The sequence below is a fragment of the Haliotis rubra genome, unplaced genomic scaffold, assembly GCF_003918875.1.
Source record: "Haliotis rubra isolate DU_JTF1 unplaced genomic scaffold, ASM391887v1 Scf225, whole genome shotgun sequence".
NCBI classification, from domain to species: Eukaryota; Metazoa; Mollusca; class Gastropoda; order Lepetellida; family Haliotidae; genus Haliotis; species Haliotis rubra.
Genome location: NW_025766281.1, coordinates 107,828 through 126,019, shown reverse-complemented (window position 1 = coordinate 126,019; position 18,192 = coordinate 107,828). Strand labels below are relative to the sequence as shown.

At 43.1% G+C, this 18,192-nt stretch overlaps 2 protein-coding genes across 2 annotated transcripts; both read left to right on the top strand.

Moving 5' to 3' along the window:
- Positions 1–3,498: 3,498 nt before the first annotated feature.
- Positions 3,499–13,395, top strand: LOC124277668. Its single transcript, XM_046713400.1, has 4 exons — positions 3,499–3,626; positions 4,314–4,653; positions 11,913–11,989; positions 12,391–13,395. Exons 1-4 carry the CDS (start codon positions 3,600–3,602, stop codon positions 13,393–13,395), a joined length of 1,449 nt encoding a protein of 482 aa, XP_046569356.1. The 5' UTR covers positions 3,499–3,599.
- Positions 13,396–17,268, top strand: LOC124277628 (phytanoyl-CoA hydroxylase-interacting protein-like). Its single transcript, XM_046713350.1, has 2 exons — positions 13,396–13,814; positions 15,226–17,268. Exons 1-2 carry the CDS (start codon positions 13,613–13,615, stop codon positions 15,945–15,947), a joined length of 924 nt encoding a protein of 307 aa, XP_046569306.1. The 5' UTR covers positions 13,396–13,612; the 3' UTR covers positions 15,948–17,268.
- The last annotated feature ends 924 nt before the right edge of the window (positions 17,269–18,192 follow it).

Here is an 18,192-nt window from a genome sequence, read left to right as displayed (position 1 = left end):
CTTTCAGGAACCTTTCAGGATTCCCTTACAAACAGACTTCTCCTTAAACTGGTGCAACATCTCCAACATGGACTACATCACTAACCAATACAACATGGTTAACCACAATACCATGAAAAGATTTGAAGCTTCTCCCAGACGAGCACAACCATGGCTCTTTCACCACAGGTTCAGACAGCCATATCCCAATGAGGTCTTCACAGATGCTGCCCCACCGGTTCAGACCGGTCCGGAAGAATCCATCATACACTACCGATAGGGGGTACGGTTACATGGGAGATAACTCCTGGGATTCAGAAAGGGTGAGTAAGGGATAATTCTTGAAATCTACTTGTTGTGTACCTTGTGCGGCATGAGCAAGATCTAAACTGCCTTTGAAGATATGACTGACCCATGATTTCATTGCAGTCTCAATATTTCTATATAAGGTGACAATTGGGGCTATTTTCACTGTTGTGATCTTATTTCACAAGTACACTTTTGCAATGGTATTTTTGATAGTAACCAGCTTCATAATGTATATACTCAGCAGCAAAAAACATCAGTACGAATTCAAAATTTGATAGGCACTGTAATCAAATCATTACAGAAATGGACATAATAAGCAGATCAAACACATTTTTTGTGTACAATATCGTGACACATCCATGAATAACTCAGCACAATTCCAAGACATTACGTGAACGTTTGCAGTCCATTCAGACTCTTGACTTCAGTATCTAGTGTGACCACCACGAGTGGCAATAACTGAAGCACAGCGTCTATGCATGGAGTGCACCAATAGATTGATGAAGGCCATTGGCACCTTGAACCACACTCTGAGAAAGTCGGGCGCAATAAATCGGCTGTGTTTGGCCTTGGTATGACATTATTCAGTTTCCTCTGAATTTCATCCGAAATATGTTCAATTGTGTTTAATTGTGTTTAAATCAGGACTAAGGGCTGGCCACTGCATAATGTTGACACGGTTCTGCTGTAGGAAGTCCCGTGTAGCTCTGACAGTATGGACCCGGGCGTTGTCATGCTGGAAAATGTTGTTCCGGTGACGTGCGAAATGTGGTATGACGTGGGGTCTGAGAGCTTGGTCGATGTAGCGCACCTCTGTGATGCCGCCTACTCTCCCTGGACTAAGGTTCTGGAACACCACAGGACCAACTCTCTGGTTCAGGCCTATTCCACCCCATATCATGCACCTCCTAGTCTCTTTCCATTACACATTGGTCTGAGTAACGCTGGCCACGTCGTCGCCATATTCTTGTTCTGTCATCTGCAGTTGATACGCAGTACCGCCTCTCATCTGTGAACAGAACAGTTCTCCATTGCCTGTATCGCCAGTTTTGGTGTTGTAGGGCAAACTGTAGACGTTCACGCCGATGACGAGGGGTGAGGATAGGTATACGGTAAGGTCTTCGGCAATGGAGGTTTCCACTGTTAAGACGTTGGCGTACTGTATCGGTACTGATTGGTCTTCCGTGTGTTCCCACTGTCTGGCGTGCTGTTTCGGATGCCTGCATGAAGGGATTCTGTAAATGCTGTCGCAGAACATGGCGGTCTTATTGTCTTGTGGTCACCCTTGGTCTGCCAGTACGGGGGCGATCATTTGTGGTGTTGGTGGCCCGGAAACGTTGCTGCAGCCTGTAGATGGTCCGAACGTTGACCTGGAAGTGATTGGCAACGGCTTGTGCAGTGTGGCCAGCTTCAAGTCTTCCTAGCGCCTGATTCCTCTGAGCTTAGGTGAGAAGAGGCATCCTGCTGACATTGTAATGTGAATGTTTCAACCAGGTTTGGGGGTGCATTTTATAGGGCTGGTCCTTGTGAACAGCAGGTGTAGCATGAGTTGCATGACTGACATGGAGAACACTGTACCATCTCTGAGGTCAGGTTGCATTTTTGAGACCATTTCCTGGGTTCCATTCTGAGTTTGGGAAGGAATGTCTCTGCTCAGGTAAAGTTGGAGATGTTGTCAAAAATATACGATCAAAACATTGAATGAGTTTACTGTTATCCGTTTCTGCGAAGGAAAATTCCGAACTGACGTTTCTTTTGCTGCTTAGTATATACTACAAACAAAAAGTATGGGAACACCCTAAAATTTGATGGTCATATATACACTTAACGTGGTGAGGTCATTTATACTCTGAGGTAAATGCAACTTTGTGTGTGATTAATATGCACTTTAAACGGCATGCTGGAACAGGCGTTGAAGAAACTGATTCAATATTTGTTGAGTGAAATGAAACATTGTCAAAAACTGAGAAAAACAAGGGTGCTGCAACACACCAGTGCCATGTTTGATTCAAATGCCCAAACACAACAACCTAGTGCATGTGGAAGACAGACTTCCCAAGTTTATATATGACTATCAAATACTTTTTGTTTGTAGTATATTATGTATTGTATTAATGAATGTAATTGAAATGAACAAATTATTTCTGACAATCTCAAAGTTTTAATTTTCTGTCCTGTTTCTACTCAAACCAAATGGAAGTGCCTCTAATCTGAAGTTGAAATTCTCCCACAGACAGGTTTTGAATTAATAAATCATCGCAACTATTCTAAGTGTTGAATGTTATTCAAAGCGGTGACAATACTGTGGGCATTTTAAATTTCTATTGATACGGTACTACTGTGGGGCAAATGATTGGAATCCATCAATTGTTTGATATGTTTTTACACTCCTAATGAGAACTAGTTGTCAGGGAAACTGGGAAACATGTCAAACTTTTACAAGGTTTTATTGACTACCATTATTTCAAGAGCTTGTTAAAAGGTCAATCACTATAATTGTTCATGTTCTTTTCCTCCTGTTCATTTACCTGAGTATGTAGCATAAAGTTTAAGAACAGTAATGTACAGATTGCCTGACAATTTCATGTGCAAATCCAGTATTTTGTTTTTAATACTATGGTATGTTCAGATTTGAACATAAACAGATTGTGTTTTTGTAATGCTCAATAAATCTAAAAGCTATTTTTGTAATTAAAAAATCTGAATGCTTTTGTTTTCGAATTTTGAAATCCGCAAGCTTTGTATTTTCTCATATGCAATAAGTCTGAGAGATACTGTTTTCATTTTCATCAATAATGCTCAAAGCAGTTTGTTTCATAAATATTACTAAATTTGAAACCTATTGACTACCCCAAGATGCCATATTTCAGTGTGCACTGACACAGGTATTTTAATGCAGAAACCACATCTCTTTTCACTGTTCTACAAAAACGACTATTTACTCATTTCTTTCAGCCTTACACTTTTCCTTTATGTTCTTCAGTTGCACCCACAGTATTGGAATGGTGTTAGACAAGTGACACCACGAAGCGACTGGCAGTTTACTGAGGACGTGTCCTTGACATGGAACACTGACCCATCTGCATATTTCGAGGGCTTGGAACAAACTGTTCCCCCCGTGCAACATCCAGTTTGCACAAGATTGGTCCGCATCCTGGTGTGATCTATCTGAACAACTGTATCCTCAGGAAATAGATCCCCAACAGCAGTATCCTCAGCAACAGTTCCTGGTTCCTCATCCACCTCCAGTTCAGCATCCCACTTCGGTGCAGTATCCAGTTCCTCAGCTGCCACCATGGCCTCAGGGGCCTATGCGTCGCAGACACCAAAAGAAAATGGTATCTAAATATTAACATTTGTTATATTTGGGATTACACTTTCTTAGGAAAGGACAAATTCTAGTACTTTTTAGTATCTAAATATTGCACACAAGCAATGATCAGATCACAGATGTGACGCCTAAAGATCCTGGTTAGAAATGGTCTTTAACAACCCATGCTTGTTGTAAAAGGCTACTAACAGGATTGGGTGGTCAGGCTCGCTGACTTGGTTGAAACATGTTATTATATCCCAGTTGTGTAGAACGATGCTCATGCTGTTGGCCACTGGATTGTCTGGTCAAGATTTGATTATTTACAGACCGTGGTCATATAGCTGGAATATTGCAGAGTGCTGCATTAAACAACCAAACCAAACCTAACCTACAACATATGCATTCCAGATGCTTGATTGGCATTTTAGAAGATGATATTTGATGAACATAGAGATTTTTTCTGGGTTACATCATCTTTTTTTTGCATTCCAGTTGTCTAGTCCATCTAGCAGAGCCGAGAATATATCAAATAGGAGTCAAACTTGAGTCTAGAATTATTTTGCAAAGTCTAGATTGCGTCAACTCAAGAGGGGATTGTTCTTAGCTCCAATTTTTTGTGTGGATCTTTATTTACGAATAAATTAACTTTATCTCTGCGATTAATAGTCAGTCTTGAAAACATCAGTCAGTGGTTTCGTTGTATGTGTTTCAGCAAAGGGTGGAAGAGCCCTACAGGAGGCTCCCCAGCTCCACTGGTGTCAGTCAGACCATCACAACTCAGCTGAAACAGATGAAGGCCTCCCTACAGTCCCTGTTAGTGACATGGAAACAAGACAAGCTGGAGTTGGCTGCCATCTGTGTGGCTGTGTACGATGATAACTGTCTGACCAAGATCTTGTGGCTGGACAAGCCCGGCACTCACATCTTCATGTTGTTTGGGAACAAGGGAGTGAGGATCGAGGTGTATGGCCTTGGGAAGGTCGGGAACAACAATGATGCCTTTTTTGTTTCAGTTAGTGGTCGGCAAACTTTGAAAGTGACACATGCTAAGGGTGAGTTGAAATGCTGATCTTTTTCAGCGACTCAAACATTTCAGATTCCTTGTTCTATAGTATGACTGAACATATTTTCGACCATGAATTTGGAAATTGCTTGATTCTGATTGGTCAGAGGTTTTCAAATAGTAATATGCTGCCTCTGACCAAAAGGGTTGATTTCACAGCAGTATCACTGCAGAAATTAATGTTGATAGTATATTATATCTCTTTTCGTCATTTTCAGTAGGTATATTTAGAAAATTAAATGTACAGTTGCAGGTTAGAGAGTACAATGTTCGAGTTAAAACAATTTTCGCCAGATGTGTGGCAATACATTTTATGCAGAAAATAAGATAGAAATCTTCAAAGAGAATGTACAATATTTAAAGTTTTGGGGATAACAGAACTTGGAATTGGGTGCAAGGGGTACCCAATCTCATGTTTGCTTACAAACTTACTGTGCTATGTGCTCAATGGCATTTGTTTTTGAGTAAAGTATTGGAGAGGAAACAAACTCATTTTTAACTAATCATGCACGATTTACTTCCTGCACTTATTGCTTACGGCTCGAAAAGCGTGGCTTGCCAGACGATGTCAAAATACGTAGAACTGCAATCACTTCCTGGTCTCGGATGCTACTCGTCTGCGCATGTGTCACCAGAAGGTGACGTCAGCCACCTCGGATTATTGCTTTTTGCGCGCCTCGCTAGACGTGTGGGTTTTGATATATTAGTGCCGTATTAACCTCAATAAATACCCAAACATCAGCACACTGCTGCTACCCAGCCTTTGGGACTGGCTTAAAACTTTATTTTTTCCTTATCCTGACTCATGCTCTTTTGCTTGTCTTCTTCTTCTTGCGAACATAGTGGAACACTTGTATCTCCTTAATTGAAGCTCCCTTCAATGTAAAATCACTAATTAGTACTCACCAAGAGTTGCCTCCCTTTGCCCCTGCGCGGGAAAGGCGGCGCCACCTTCTGGCCTCATGCTTCCCAGGATGTGAGCGCCTGTGTCTCCTTACACACTATATCCTTTGGTTATTCTTAGTTAGTTACCTCCTATAGGTTACTATAGAGGTGTAGCTAGTATCCTTCATTAATATGTATTGATAATTATTCGTATTTCTACTGTTTATTCACGGGATTTCGTGATTGTTCAGCTAGTTTACGTTGATGAGAATCTGTACTATTTGTAGATTACGTTTTTCTGCTGCTGACCCGCATGTAATATGCCCTAGCTGTACTACGCCTTGTGCGTTTGATTCACGTTGCAGTTACTGTATTAATCTATCTAATTCTGCTTTTAATAAATATCATCTTTGCGTCTTGAGAGACGTGCAGCAGATAGGTCGCATGCAAACAAGGGTTAGACATGGCCGATACATCGGAACCCCTAGCCAGTCAGCTGCTGTCGGACGACCCCCTCCTGTCTGGTGTTCCGCTAGAGTTTCCCTCGGAGGAGGGGCGTGGGATGCAGTCCGCCGCCTCCAAGAAGCGTCCTGCTTCCCCAGACATCCCGTCGTCGCAGCCAAAGTCTAAGAGGGCCTCGACATCTACTCAACGCAGACTCCGTACCCCCAGGGCAGCGTCTACCTCCAAGGGAAAGTCTACGAAGTCGTCAAGAACCTTCTCAGCCGAGATTGTTCCAGCCGCTGAACTGGGCCTCTACGATGACCAGCCGATCATCATCCCCGACCTACGCCACAAGAGACGACCGGTGTCAGCAACTGTGACGTCAGCGCAGATCACCATGCAGCCTGATGTATCTACACCGATGTCGGACGATCTTCCTGAGGGCCCCGTCGCTAACATCGCAGAGAGGGCACCAACTACATCGTCGTTGACCGTCCCAGACGACCTGATGCGGCAAATCATGATGATGATGGAGGACCGTTACAGACTGGAGAGACAACCAGCCCAGGACCTGAGCCTTCGCGAAGGCTCCAGCGTGAACGACACCCCAGAGGGACCCCCTGTCAGCGTGGCGGCCCACGGCAGAAGCCACCTTAAGCGAAGGAAGTCACAGACCACCTCGACGAAGGACCCAGATGTACAGCCGCCACCGGCGAAGGCCTTCGCGAAGGCGGGATAGATCATCACCTTCATCCTCAGATGCGGACTCGGACCACCAGACTTCATGAGAAGCCAGCGAAGGTCAAGTCATCGTTCCCCAGGACCCGGACGCAGAGGGCACCTTTATCAGGCTCTAAATCATCGTCGTCCAGAAGGTCATCGAGGGATTCCACAAGAGCTTCGCGAAGCTATCAACATTCACCTCACAGATCTCCGCGAAGGTCAACCTATAGACGCAGATCATCAGGCCGTTCACCAAGACGATCCCCTGCGCCATTAGCCATGCCCGATCACCTGCGCCCGTTCACCGCTACCGATCTCCTCGTACATCACCCACGTCGATCTCCACGCGGAGTCACCACACAAGTCTTCACAGAAGTCCACAGTCAGGTCTCCTTTAACGTCACCTTGTACAGTGGTAGAAGCACAGAGTCCACCATCTGAAGAGCAGCAACCTCTTATCAGCGATCCCGTGGTAGAAGATGATGGAGGCATCATTTTCTCAGGAGCTGAGATCACGGTATTGGATGGTTAACAACCTAGACCTTTCTTCACCTTCCAAAGGTGGTAACTCGGCATACTTACCTGATGAAGGAGGGGACGATGCAGGCGCTGTCACCTTACCTCCGATCGACCCAATTGCGGCAGTGCCACAGAATTTGGACACAGCCTTCCATAAAGCCATGAAAGTTCAAAGCGCCACACCTACCACACTTTCCGCTAAGAAGTTTTCAACTCATAATATGGACCCCCTTCCTCCAAGGCACAAGACATCGATGATAATTACAAGATGATCCACGATGTCAAGAATAAGAACTATAAGATTGATGATCGTAGAAGCTGGTTCAGATAGAAACCATGGCCGGAGCCGTATGTGTTCTTTGGCCTTAATAGATCTAGAGCGATCAATGAGACTCTTATCACCAGATTTCGTGACACGACTTCACAGAAGATGATAGGATGATCTACTTGGCCCTACTGATGCAAAGAAGGACCAGCAGTTCCTAACGGATCATCTCACATCAGTCTCAGCGAAGCTAACCTTAGCTCGTCATCAAGGCCTCCTCGCTTCCTGCAGCTGGGGTGAGCAGTTTACAGCTCCACTCTATACAGCCCCGTGGTCCTCACCATCCATCTTTGACGGGAGGGATAGAGAAAGTCTCTAGTCACTAAGGATTCTAGAGAAGTCCTTATGATAAAGTCGATGGACCAGCTAGCCAGCGTCATCAGGCAGACTTCACAAAGATATTCAGGGAGATCTAAATTCACTGGATTACAGAGAGCACCGGGATAGGAAGATGGCCAGCTCAGGGGAAAAGATTCTTTAAAGTAAGCCCATATGGCAACTACAGAGGAGGATCAGGAAGAGGCAGGGCACCCAGAGGTTCCCTTAACTATAAACAGCTGAAAGACAGGTTGAACGACTGGAGTCTTCCACCCCAGCTGTTCCAGTACAACCCGTCACAAGTGGGTGGACGCCTTCAACTACACTGGGAGAACTGGGGGAATGTTACAAGACCCTTATGTCTCCAACATTCTTCAACACCGCGGATATCATTATCCCACTACAGGCCACGCCTCCAGCTGACAGTCAACCCTCACAAAGTTCGACTTCCAGGCACAACTACCAAAGTTAAGAGAGGCTGTTACATCTCTCCTAACCAAGCAGGCCATAGAAGTACTAGATCAAATAAAGCGTCGAACCAGGCTTCTACTCCCCAGTTTTCCTAGTACCCAAGAAAAACTCCAAGGAGAAATACAGACTCATTTACAACATGAGCATATTCAACAGATTATCGCAAAGCCGCCAACGTTTCGCATGATACATCTTCCTCAATTCACGACAGTTAATTTGTCCCATGGATTACATGGCCAGTATAGATCTGCAAGGCGCATATCTACACATCCGATACATCCCAAATCCAGGAAATACCTACGATTTACACTAGGCGGGCTGCATTACCAATGGAAAGTACTCCCATTGAATATCATCGGCCCCTGGCTATTTTACAAGAATAACGAAACCCTATCGTCATCTATCTACATCGTCTAGGGCTCGCGAGTCGCGTTCTACCTCGATGACGGGATACAAGTAGATCAAGATCCACAGCGTCTCAAACTACAGTTAAATTACATCATAAAGCTACTAACACAGCTAGGATGGTTAGTAAACTTACTCAAAAGTCGGACCTAGTACCATCGCAAGATCTGCAATTTCTAGGCATTCGATTTATCAGGACTCTCAACCGTATCGTTGTACCAGAAGACCGATGGCTCAAGATCCAACAGACCATTCCTCTAGCCCTACTCTCTCCGTTACCACTACGACAATGGCAGAGCCTGTTGGGTCTCTCCTCCGCGTCAGCTCAAGACATGACAGTCAGAGGCAAACTACAGTTACGCGGTTACAGGTCTTCATCAATGCTCATCTCGACGACCTACAACCATTCAGTCTACCGAAACACCTCAGACCTCATCTACTATGGTGGACCAGGAGGTCGAATGTCTGAAGGTATTTGTTTAACAGAGCCGAATTCAAAACCCATCTATATGTAGGACGCGTACGCTCCAGGGTTGGGGAGCTCATTTCCGCCAACCGGACGGCTTCAGGGTTATGGAATCAGCAAGAAAGCAAGCTCCATATAAACATGTTAGAGATGAAAGCGGTAATCAACGCCATACTTCATTGGAGCACCATTCTACAAAAGCATCTGATGATTCATACCGACAACTCGGCCGGTGGCGTTTTATGTGAACAACCAAGGCTCAACGAGATCACTGAACCTATTGACTTTATGCTTTCAACTGTTCCATCTAATCGGACGATCTCAACTTATATGTCAGAGCATGTCACATTCCCGGAGCCAAGAATGTACTAGCAGACGACTCTCGCCACATCTACCGTCACCCGACAGAATGGATGCTCCATACAGAAATTTTTGCACAGATTATCAAGCAAATAGGAGCGCCGCTAGTAGATCTATTCGCCCTGCGCTTCAACAATCAGCTACCCGACATTCGTGATCGCCAGTCCTGGACCCGACGAGCATGGGCAGCGGACGCTCTAAGCATATCCTGGGAAGGCCTCAATGCGTCGCGTTTCTGCCGCCAGCGATAATCCCTCAAGTGTTACAGAAAATCAGACAAACACAGAGCCTCCAACTCACTTTGGTCGCACCCTACTGGCCAGCCAGAACGTGGTTTCCCATTCTAATTCAAGAACTCGGTCAACCAACACTAGAGCTACCAAAGCTTTTTGAATCTATTAGTACATCCCACACCAAACAGGTGCACGGAAACCCAGAAGTATTCCAACTTCATTATGGACTGTATTAAAATGTGTTTAAACAAGAGAGGATATTCAACCAGAGCGGCAAAAGCAGTCGCAGCTTTGCCTTACGCTTATTCTACACCATGCGTAACTTGTACGCAACGACAAGTGGCACAGTTTCGAAAATTACGCAGCAAATAAGGGATTTACAGCGAGAGATGCTACACATCCACAAGTGGCAGATTATTTGTGTTACCTACGCCAAAACAAACATTTAAAAGGCTCGACACTGTCAACATATCTTGCCGCGCTTAGTTCTGTGATAACTATGAGAGGCAGGGTGTCAAGCTAACCAAGACGCCAGAGTTACTGGCCTTACTTACGTGCTTTCCGATTGGAAGATCAGAAACGGAAGTTCCACGCCCCAGCTTGGGATCTGAATATAGTGCTCCAACACCTCACAAGTGAGGCTTATGAACCGTTGGAATCGACAACCTTTGAATTTCTCTCACAGAAAACATTATTCCTGTTATCTCTAGCAACGGCAGCCAGGATGTCAGAAATTCACGCACTAGATTATGAGAGGATACAGTTTGATGACAATCAAAACACAGTTCACTTGGGACTAAGATGGGATTTCATCGCCAAAAAATCAATTGCCAGGTCAACCAGACAAATTATTCCATATTCCTGCACTCTCCTCGATTCTCGGATCTCAAGATACACTGGACTTATCTCTATGCCCGGTCAGAGCTCTCAAAAATCTATTTACGACGTTCCAAAACAAGGCTTGACTGACTTCTCAAACGATTATTCATCCCTTATCGGCAACAACTCAGACAGAAGTCTCTCGTACCACCATATCTATATGGATAAGAACTGTCATACTTTCGCCTACAAGGCTGCAGGACTAGACCCTCCAAAGCATCAAATCCCCATGAGATCATTGGCTTTCCACACTCGGCGCTACATGGTAACTGTTCCTTAAATACCATCATGGAAGGCTGCTTTTGAACTCCGACATGGTGTTTGCTAATCACTATCTGAGAGATATCACCACCGAGGACGTCTCAGGTATTCACCATTTCGGTCCCATGGTCCTCGTGACAGCAGTTGACAGTCCCTCGTGAGACGTTAACACATAGTCTTACGAGAGATTATTATGTATATTTCATACCAGTATTATCCAGCTTATAACTCTACGGAGTTTTAGGGCTATTTATATGCTTAGTCTACTCAGCCTTAAGCTTGTACTGATGATTATGTTCAGTTGGGTAGCTTCTCCATATGGGAGTCGCTTTGATATCTTTATTGCTATTATCATAGTATATTATTTTGTAATACCCCATCTATGGCAGTGTATAAACTTATGGTTTATAGTAGCAGGAATTATCCAAAGTCAGTGCCATTATGAAGTTCCCGTTAAGGGGTTATTACAGTTATATATATATATAAATCACTAATTAATTTTATAAATCCAAAGTATTCTGTTCTTTCCCACCTCCGTTTCCGTAGGATTCTACAAGCAAAGAGCATGAGTCAGGATAAGGAAAATATGTATTTTTTGAGTAAAATTTATATTTTATACTTATCTTGACTCATGAGGTATCTCCCCTCCCATCCTCCCCACATAACACTTTGGATTTCCCTGTAAATTCAAGTGTTGGGCTCGCTATATCAGGAGAGAGTGAAGCATGAGGCCAGAAGGTGGCGCCGCCTTTCCCGCGCAGGGGCAAAGGGAGGCAACTCTTGGTGAGTACTAATTAGTGATTTTACATTGAAGGGAGCTTCAATTAAGGAGATACAAGTGTTCCACTATGTTCGCAAGAAGAAGAAGACAAGCAAAAGAGCATGAGTCAGGATAAGTATAAAATATCAATTATACTCCAAAAATTTCATTTTGAGTTTGTTTGCATTTATTTTTCCAGATTATTCACAGTGGGAGACTTTAGTGCTGAGGAGAAAGACCTGTGATCGTAATCTATTGGATGCTTTTGTGATGAAGGTTTGATGCTAATTTGTAACTAAGCTCAGTATGAGAAGAGTAACTTTGTTACCTCTTGATTCCTCTGGGATTCTAGAGCAGGCTACATCCCAATCACCCAGTGTTTCTTTTAAGATGACCAGGGGTACGGTTGGTAGCCTTATGGTTAAAGTATTCACTTGGCATGCTGAAGTCAGGTTTAATTCCCACATATGTTTGCTATGCAGAATTAAATGTCATGCTGAAATCTACCTTTGACCCTAACTTTTGAGTAGTATACATGTGAAGCCCATTTCAATGAGCGATGGTTAATTGTAAAATGTCACTCACTCACCCAAGCTGTGACCATTCTGATTATATTACCTATAATATAGCATTGTACCAAATAGATCAGTCTGAATAAAATATTTTCTTTCTTGTAGGAATATTTTCAAATGCACCCTACGCGTATGGTGCACACCCACTACAAAATGAGCGTTGAAGATCCAGAGGGCCAAACTCAGAAACATAAACCTCATCATCATTCTGTGACCGACAGACCTCTCAACAATAAAATGATCACTACAAGCACTGCCACACCAACACATGCATCCACACTTGCCCAGACCCTTCTTCAATCTGCTTGCAATGCTTTTCAACCCCCTACTACAGCATATACAGGCTTGTACACTGTGCAGAACCCCATTTTCCAAACAGAAGACTCAAGTGCTTTACTGGACAGAACAGTAGACAGAACCTTTAAAAATGCACTTGACATTATCGGTGCAGTCCTGGGCACCACCCCAGTGAACAATCAACAGAAACATGGCAAGTTGGATACCAAGAGTAAATATACCACACAAGACAACATCAGCATAGAAAAGCCTTCAAGTAATGTTTCTCAGGCTATCAACAAACCACACACATCGTTATACCCTATAATATGTTCAGATTCCTTGTCTGAGCTGTCAGGGTCGCCTACCTCCACAGATGATACTGACACAGAGAGCACATACACCTCACTGGGCACCACAACCACACTCCGTGAGGTGAACCAAAATATTGCCCAGTCGGGCATTGAGACACTTGGGTCATATGATGACACTGTCCTTACTGCTTTGGATGGTGCCAACATGGGAACTTCTGGCATCACCCTTGGTGAAGCCAACAGACATGGTGTTACCACAGATGATGCTACCAGGTATGGTGTCACCACAGGTGATGTTGCTGAAGTTTGTGCTGTTACTCCCAGTGAAGCTGTTGCCTGTCGCAATTCTGTTTCCAGTGAAAATGTTGCAGATATATCTTCTTTTCTTGTCCTTGATTCTATCGGAGACCATCTCACTGGGTCAGACAGTGACTTTGAAGGGAATGCCTTTTTATGTTTTGAAGAGTTTGATGAAACTGTGCAAGCTCCTGTGAAGAAATCAAAGCATAAAAAATGGTGAGATAAGAGTCTTTGAAGCCCCAGCTCAAGACAAGGCTGAGAATATTAAGCCTGGAAAGAAGAGACCTTTTAGTGAAATTAGTAACACAACAGTTGGTGGTAATATATCATCTAAACATGCTAAAAATAGACAGAGAAGAATAGCCAGAGCTAAGAAGAAGGGTCTGAAGAATGTGGAAACTGAGAGTCCACCAAGATTTGACCATGAGCGCAAGGAAATGTTGCTGCTGCTGCGGTTCTTCAAGTCGGGGAAGGTCTACTTTATCCGGGGACACACAGAGAATGGTGGATTGGACATACCTTTCTCACTTGTGGCATCTGAGAAATATGAAGCTCGTATGTTGGAGTTGGACACCGAAACTGCATCACTAAGAACATTCAGTATCAAGGGTGTCTCCAACATCCTCACCTTTACCACATGTGAGATTTTATTGTAGCTTTCTATTCTTTTAGGTTAAAAGAACAATGGTAATGACTCAAGAATTGACCAAGTATTCAAATTTCATTTTTGAGAATCCTATACTGGTACATTGAGTAAACTTTATTTCATTAGCTATAATTGCGGTGGGGTAGCCTAGTGGTTAAAGTGTTTGCTTGTCAAGCTGAAGCACCGGGTTTGATTCCCCACATGGGTACAATGTGTGAAGCCCATTTCTGGTGTCCCCCTGGAATATTGTTAAAAGCGGTGTAAAACCATACTCATTTGTCATGAACTTTTGGCCACGTCTGTATGACTTCATCCCTCATCAACCTGTGAAGGTCCGGGTTAGAATTGATCTTCAGTAACCCATGCTTGTCGTAAGAGGCTACTAACGGGATCGGGTGGTCAGGCTCGCTGGCTTTGTTGACACATGTCATCGGTTCCCGATTGCGTAGATCAATGTTCATGCTGTTGATCCCTGGATTGTCTGGTCCAGACTCAATTATTTACAGACCGCCACCATATAGCTGGAATATTGCTGAGTGTGGCGTAAAACTAAACTCACTCTCACTCATTGTTTTTTGTCCTGTTTGTCGTTTCTGTTAATCTCAGTGTATATGTAACCTTGTCTATATATAACCATGTCCTACCATTTCCGGTGTCCTCATGGAATATTACTAAAAGCAGAATGAAACTTAAACTAAACTCGCTCACTCATTAGCTATGAACTGTAGTTATTCAGCATGTTCAGATTGAATGGAAATTGACTGATGTTGGTGAAAGAAAATTGAGAATGTTGACGTGTACTTCTTTCACAATTCATCTGTGGACTGATAATTTAATAGGTTTTGTGAGGGTTGGGGGTGGGGGTGGGGGTTAAAGGCGTGGAGTTGCATGGTCTAGAGAAAGAGAAATGTGAAAAAATGTTTCTTTTTCATTCCACAACCCTCCCCAGAATCTCCCCTATGATAAATTACCACTCCGCCATCATGACTTACCTTACCTCGTCAGTTTTAAAGGGCCTATTATACAATCATTCTCAACTGAAATCAGATGGAAAGATAATGTCATATGTCAAATGTAACATGGGATTACACTTCTTAGTAGAGTACAAATTTGAAGTTCTTTTTCCCAGTCCCATCTGTGATTCAAACCCACACTCCCATCTAATCGCCAGCACCCAAAGTCAGTGATCTAACCCACACAGCTGCTGTGGCTTCTACAAAAATGGAAGTCTGACAACAGTTAATCGAGCTCACATACTTTGTGTCCTCCTATGACTTTAGAACCCAATAATGTACTCGAGTCTTTACTTTACTGAAAACGTTTAATCACAAATGTTACAAGAACACATGAGAAGTTTGTCATGGTTTACCAACTGTTGTACACAACTGTTCTTTGAATCCACAGCGCTGACCGTTGAACAGCTTGAGAGACTACAGGAAATGGCCGAGGAGTTCATCAGCTTGAGTCAGTCCAAGTACCACCACCTCAAACACTTCTACAGGAACAAGCCACCACCCTACTTCGGAGACATCTTCTACAACCACAATGGAGTCATGAAGCCCTACTTGAAGGACCACAATGGTGACCAGTTATCACCCATCAATGGGAAACTCAATGGTTTGTTTTTCAGTGCTTCGGTCAAGTTTTCCACAGGGAAAGTTCCATCTACTTCCTGCTTTGGTGCGAAGCGTCTGTATGTTCCTGCGGAGGTTCTGTTTGATGGGAACACCTGCTTGTATTTCACAGACTTCTACTGCACAAGTAGTAGGGGCCCTCACTATGTCACTCTTGTGATGACGAGGAAGGGTTCAGAGGCAGATCGGTTTTGTCAGACACGTTTGCGCCAGCTGAATCCTTTCAACAACCCCTTCTTGTATAAGAAAAACTGTTCGTATGGTTGGCAGGTATTCACATGCACATGCTCGGTTTGCTTGAATATTGAAGTGTTTTACACTGAAAATGTGGACATTAAGTGGCTCTTAGACAGACACAGGAACAATGCATATTTTGAAAACGTTGAAACATTTGGACAGGGACATAGCTCTCTTATGGGTATCCCAAAGAATACCAAATGCAAGGTGTGCAACCTTCAGTTGGGATCGCCTTTGAAAAGACAGCCTAAGTAGACCATGGTCCAGTGAAAACCAATAGCAACATTAGGGAATGTAAGAAAGAACATTATAGTGGTTGGGTATTGCATATACTACTGACAAAAAGTAAGGAAACTGGAAGACTGAAATTGAAGATGTAATGACAATAAATGTCTGAAAGTAATTTCAGGAATGTAGGTCAATATATATTTTGTCTAATTGGTCAATGAGTATATTATAAATTGCTGGCATACTGTTAAAATGTTTGCATATGGTTGCTCATGGTATTTTCCGCCATTATGCCAGAAGAGCTACCCCAGGCTGGGCCTCTCTCCGTCTGAGAACATCCTTTTGATGTTCTATCAGGGATGGCGGTGGGGTAGCCTAGTGGTTAAAGCATTTGCTTGTCACGCGGAAGACCTGGGTGGGGATTCCCCACATGGACACAAATTGTGAAGCCCATTTCTGGTGTCACTCACTCTATTGGGGATATGTCAGGGGACGGCCCAATATCCATATGCCTTCTCATTCAATGATGACAATGGCTTTATGTGGTGTGGTTGTATCTTGCAGTTCAAATTTTGTCAACTTATCAAAATACCCATTTAATCTCATAGCAATATACCAACCTTGGGCGAATATCATATTGCACTTCCATTTCCATAATGGCTGCAATATCTACATTTTTAAATGTCTCAACAGTAAGAAAACGTTAGATTGAACAGTCTGCTATTGACAAATCAGTTGCCAAGAAACATCTTCATGGATAAATACTCAATGTTTCAGTGTCTTGTCTTACACTATTCTGTGAAGGTTATGCCCCCAAGGACCCCATGCTTCCTGGCTCCTGCATAGTCGGCCTTCAGTGGCTGAAATTCACCTTCATGTTAATTGTTCAAAACTATCTATTGATGGAAGGAGCAGATTTAAACCTGTTGCAGAGTGCAATTAATGTAATGATGGACTTAGGTGTATTTTCTTCAGGCCTGATTTGACAATGCTTGTCTCACACTCAACAACATACACTTTTGGACTTTCCAGAAATTCAGCCAAAGAGAATTTGCCATCTTTTTCTTCAGACACTGTCATGGCAGCAGTTTAAGCATGCATTTAGCTGACATACATTAGGGACCGTTCATAATTAATGTGTGTGTGTTTGTGTGTGTGTGATGGAGAAGCATGTACAATGTGAATGACCCCCCTTAAAATTTCTGTACAAAATAAATGACTCCCCAGCATGTCACGTACAAAATCAATGATTCCCCCCTCCCCATAATTTTTAAGCATACCTTTAAACATATTTTTATGTACAAAATTGATGACCCTCCCCCTAGTACATGTGTACAAAATTGATGACCCCTAGCTCCCCAGAACAAAATGGGTGACCCCACTTAAAACATCATTTCCCCCATACCATACATTATGAACGACCCCTTAGTGATATATAGGTCCCTTATAGACGCTTACACTTCTGTATGCACATGCACTTACTTTTAATGAGGTTTCATTGTGATTGCATGTTGCCTTCAGATCACATCACAGTAAGTTTACACCTCAATGATACATCAAACTCATTAGTTTCCTTATTTTTTGTCAGTCATACGTACGGTTTAACATAAATGCATTCAGATGTGTGTCTGTAAGTTGAGTTGAACTGACCAGTAAAGGCATTATTGTGAAAAGCTATTCCTCCAAACCTTGACTGAAGACAAGTAGGGATAATGTCTTGTTTTAGACAGTATCATAAGATACAGTTTGAGCAATATCCCACTCTTTGAGAGTGTTATAAATTATTCAGACAGGGTAGTTTGGTATTAAGGGGCTAATTTGACCAGTAGTGTTCTACCACCAATATTGAGTTCATTTCTTGCCACATCCAGCCGGATAGGGTGCACGGAAGAATACCTGGCAACCATTCAAGCACTTGTGAGCTTCTGAGGTGATCAGTTTGTTGTAAGAATATTTTGTTTGAAATATATATATGCTCTTATTTTAATGTTGTTTTCAATATTGTCTTTTCACTCTTACCCTTGCCCCTACGTCATTGCAGTGTTATCAACTTCATCGCTCCATTAAAGAAAGACCTTGATTTGAAACGACCTTTCCAACCACAACCGACCTTGTCCATACCATACCTACTGCCTTAAGACCATAACCTTGTCATAGTCAACTGCACTTCCTATGTACTGCTTTTGTTTCAACCAAACTGTGTTTCTATTCCATGTCCTTACCCTTGATGTGCCTTTATCCAAGTGTCAATACCCACAAGGCATCCTAACCA

Bases quoted from the DNA above. Each gene is read 5' to 3' on its own strand.
- LOC124277628 (XM_046713350.1), top strand. From the start codon at position 13,613: ATGTTGCTGCTGCTGCGGTTCTTCAAGTCGGGGAAGGTCTACTTTATC. The intron at 13,815-15,225 runs GTGAGATTTTAT...TTGAATCCACAG, and splicing joins CATCCTCACCTTTACCACAT to CGCTGACCGTTGAACAGCTT.
- LOC124277668 (XM_046713400.1), top strand. From the start codon at position 3,600: ATGCGTCGCAGACACCAAAAGAAAATG. The intron at 4,654-11,912 runs GTGAGTTGAAAT...TTATTTTTCCAG, and splicing joins GAAAGTGACACATGCTAAGG to ATTATTCACAGTGGGAGACT. The intron at 11,990-12,390 runs GTTTGATGCTAA...TCTTTCTTGTAG, and splicing joins TGGATGCTTTTGTGATGAAG to GAATATTTTCAAATGCACCC.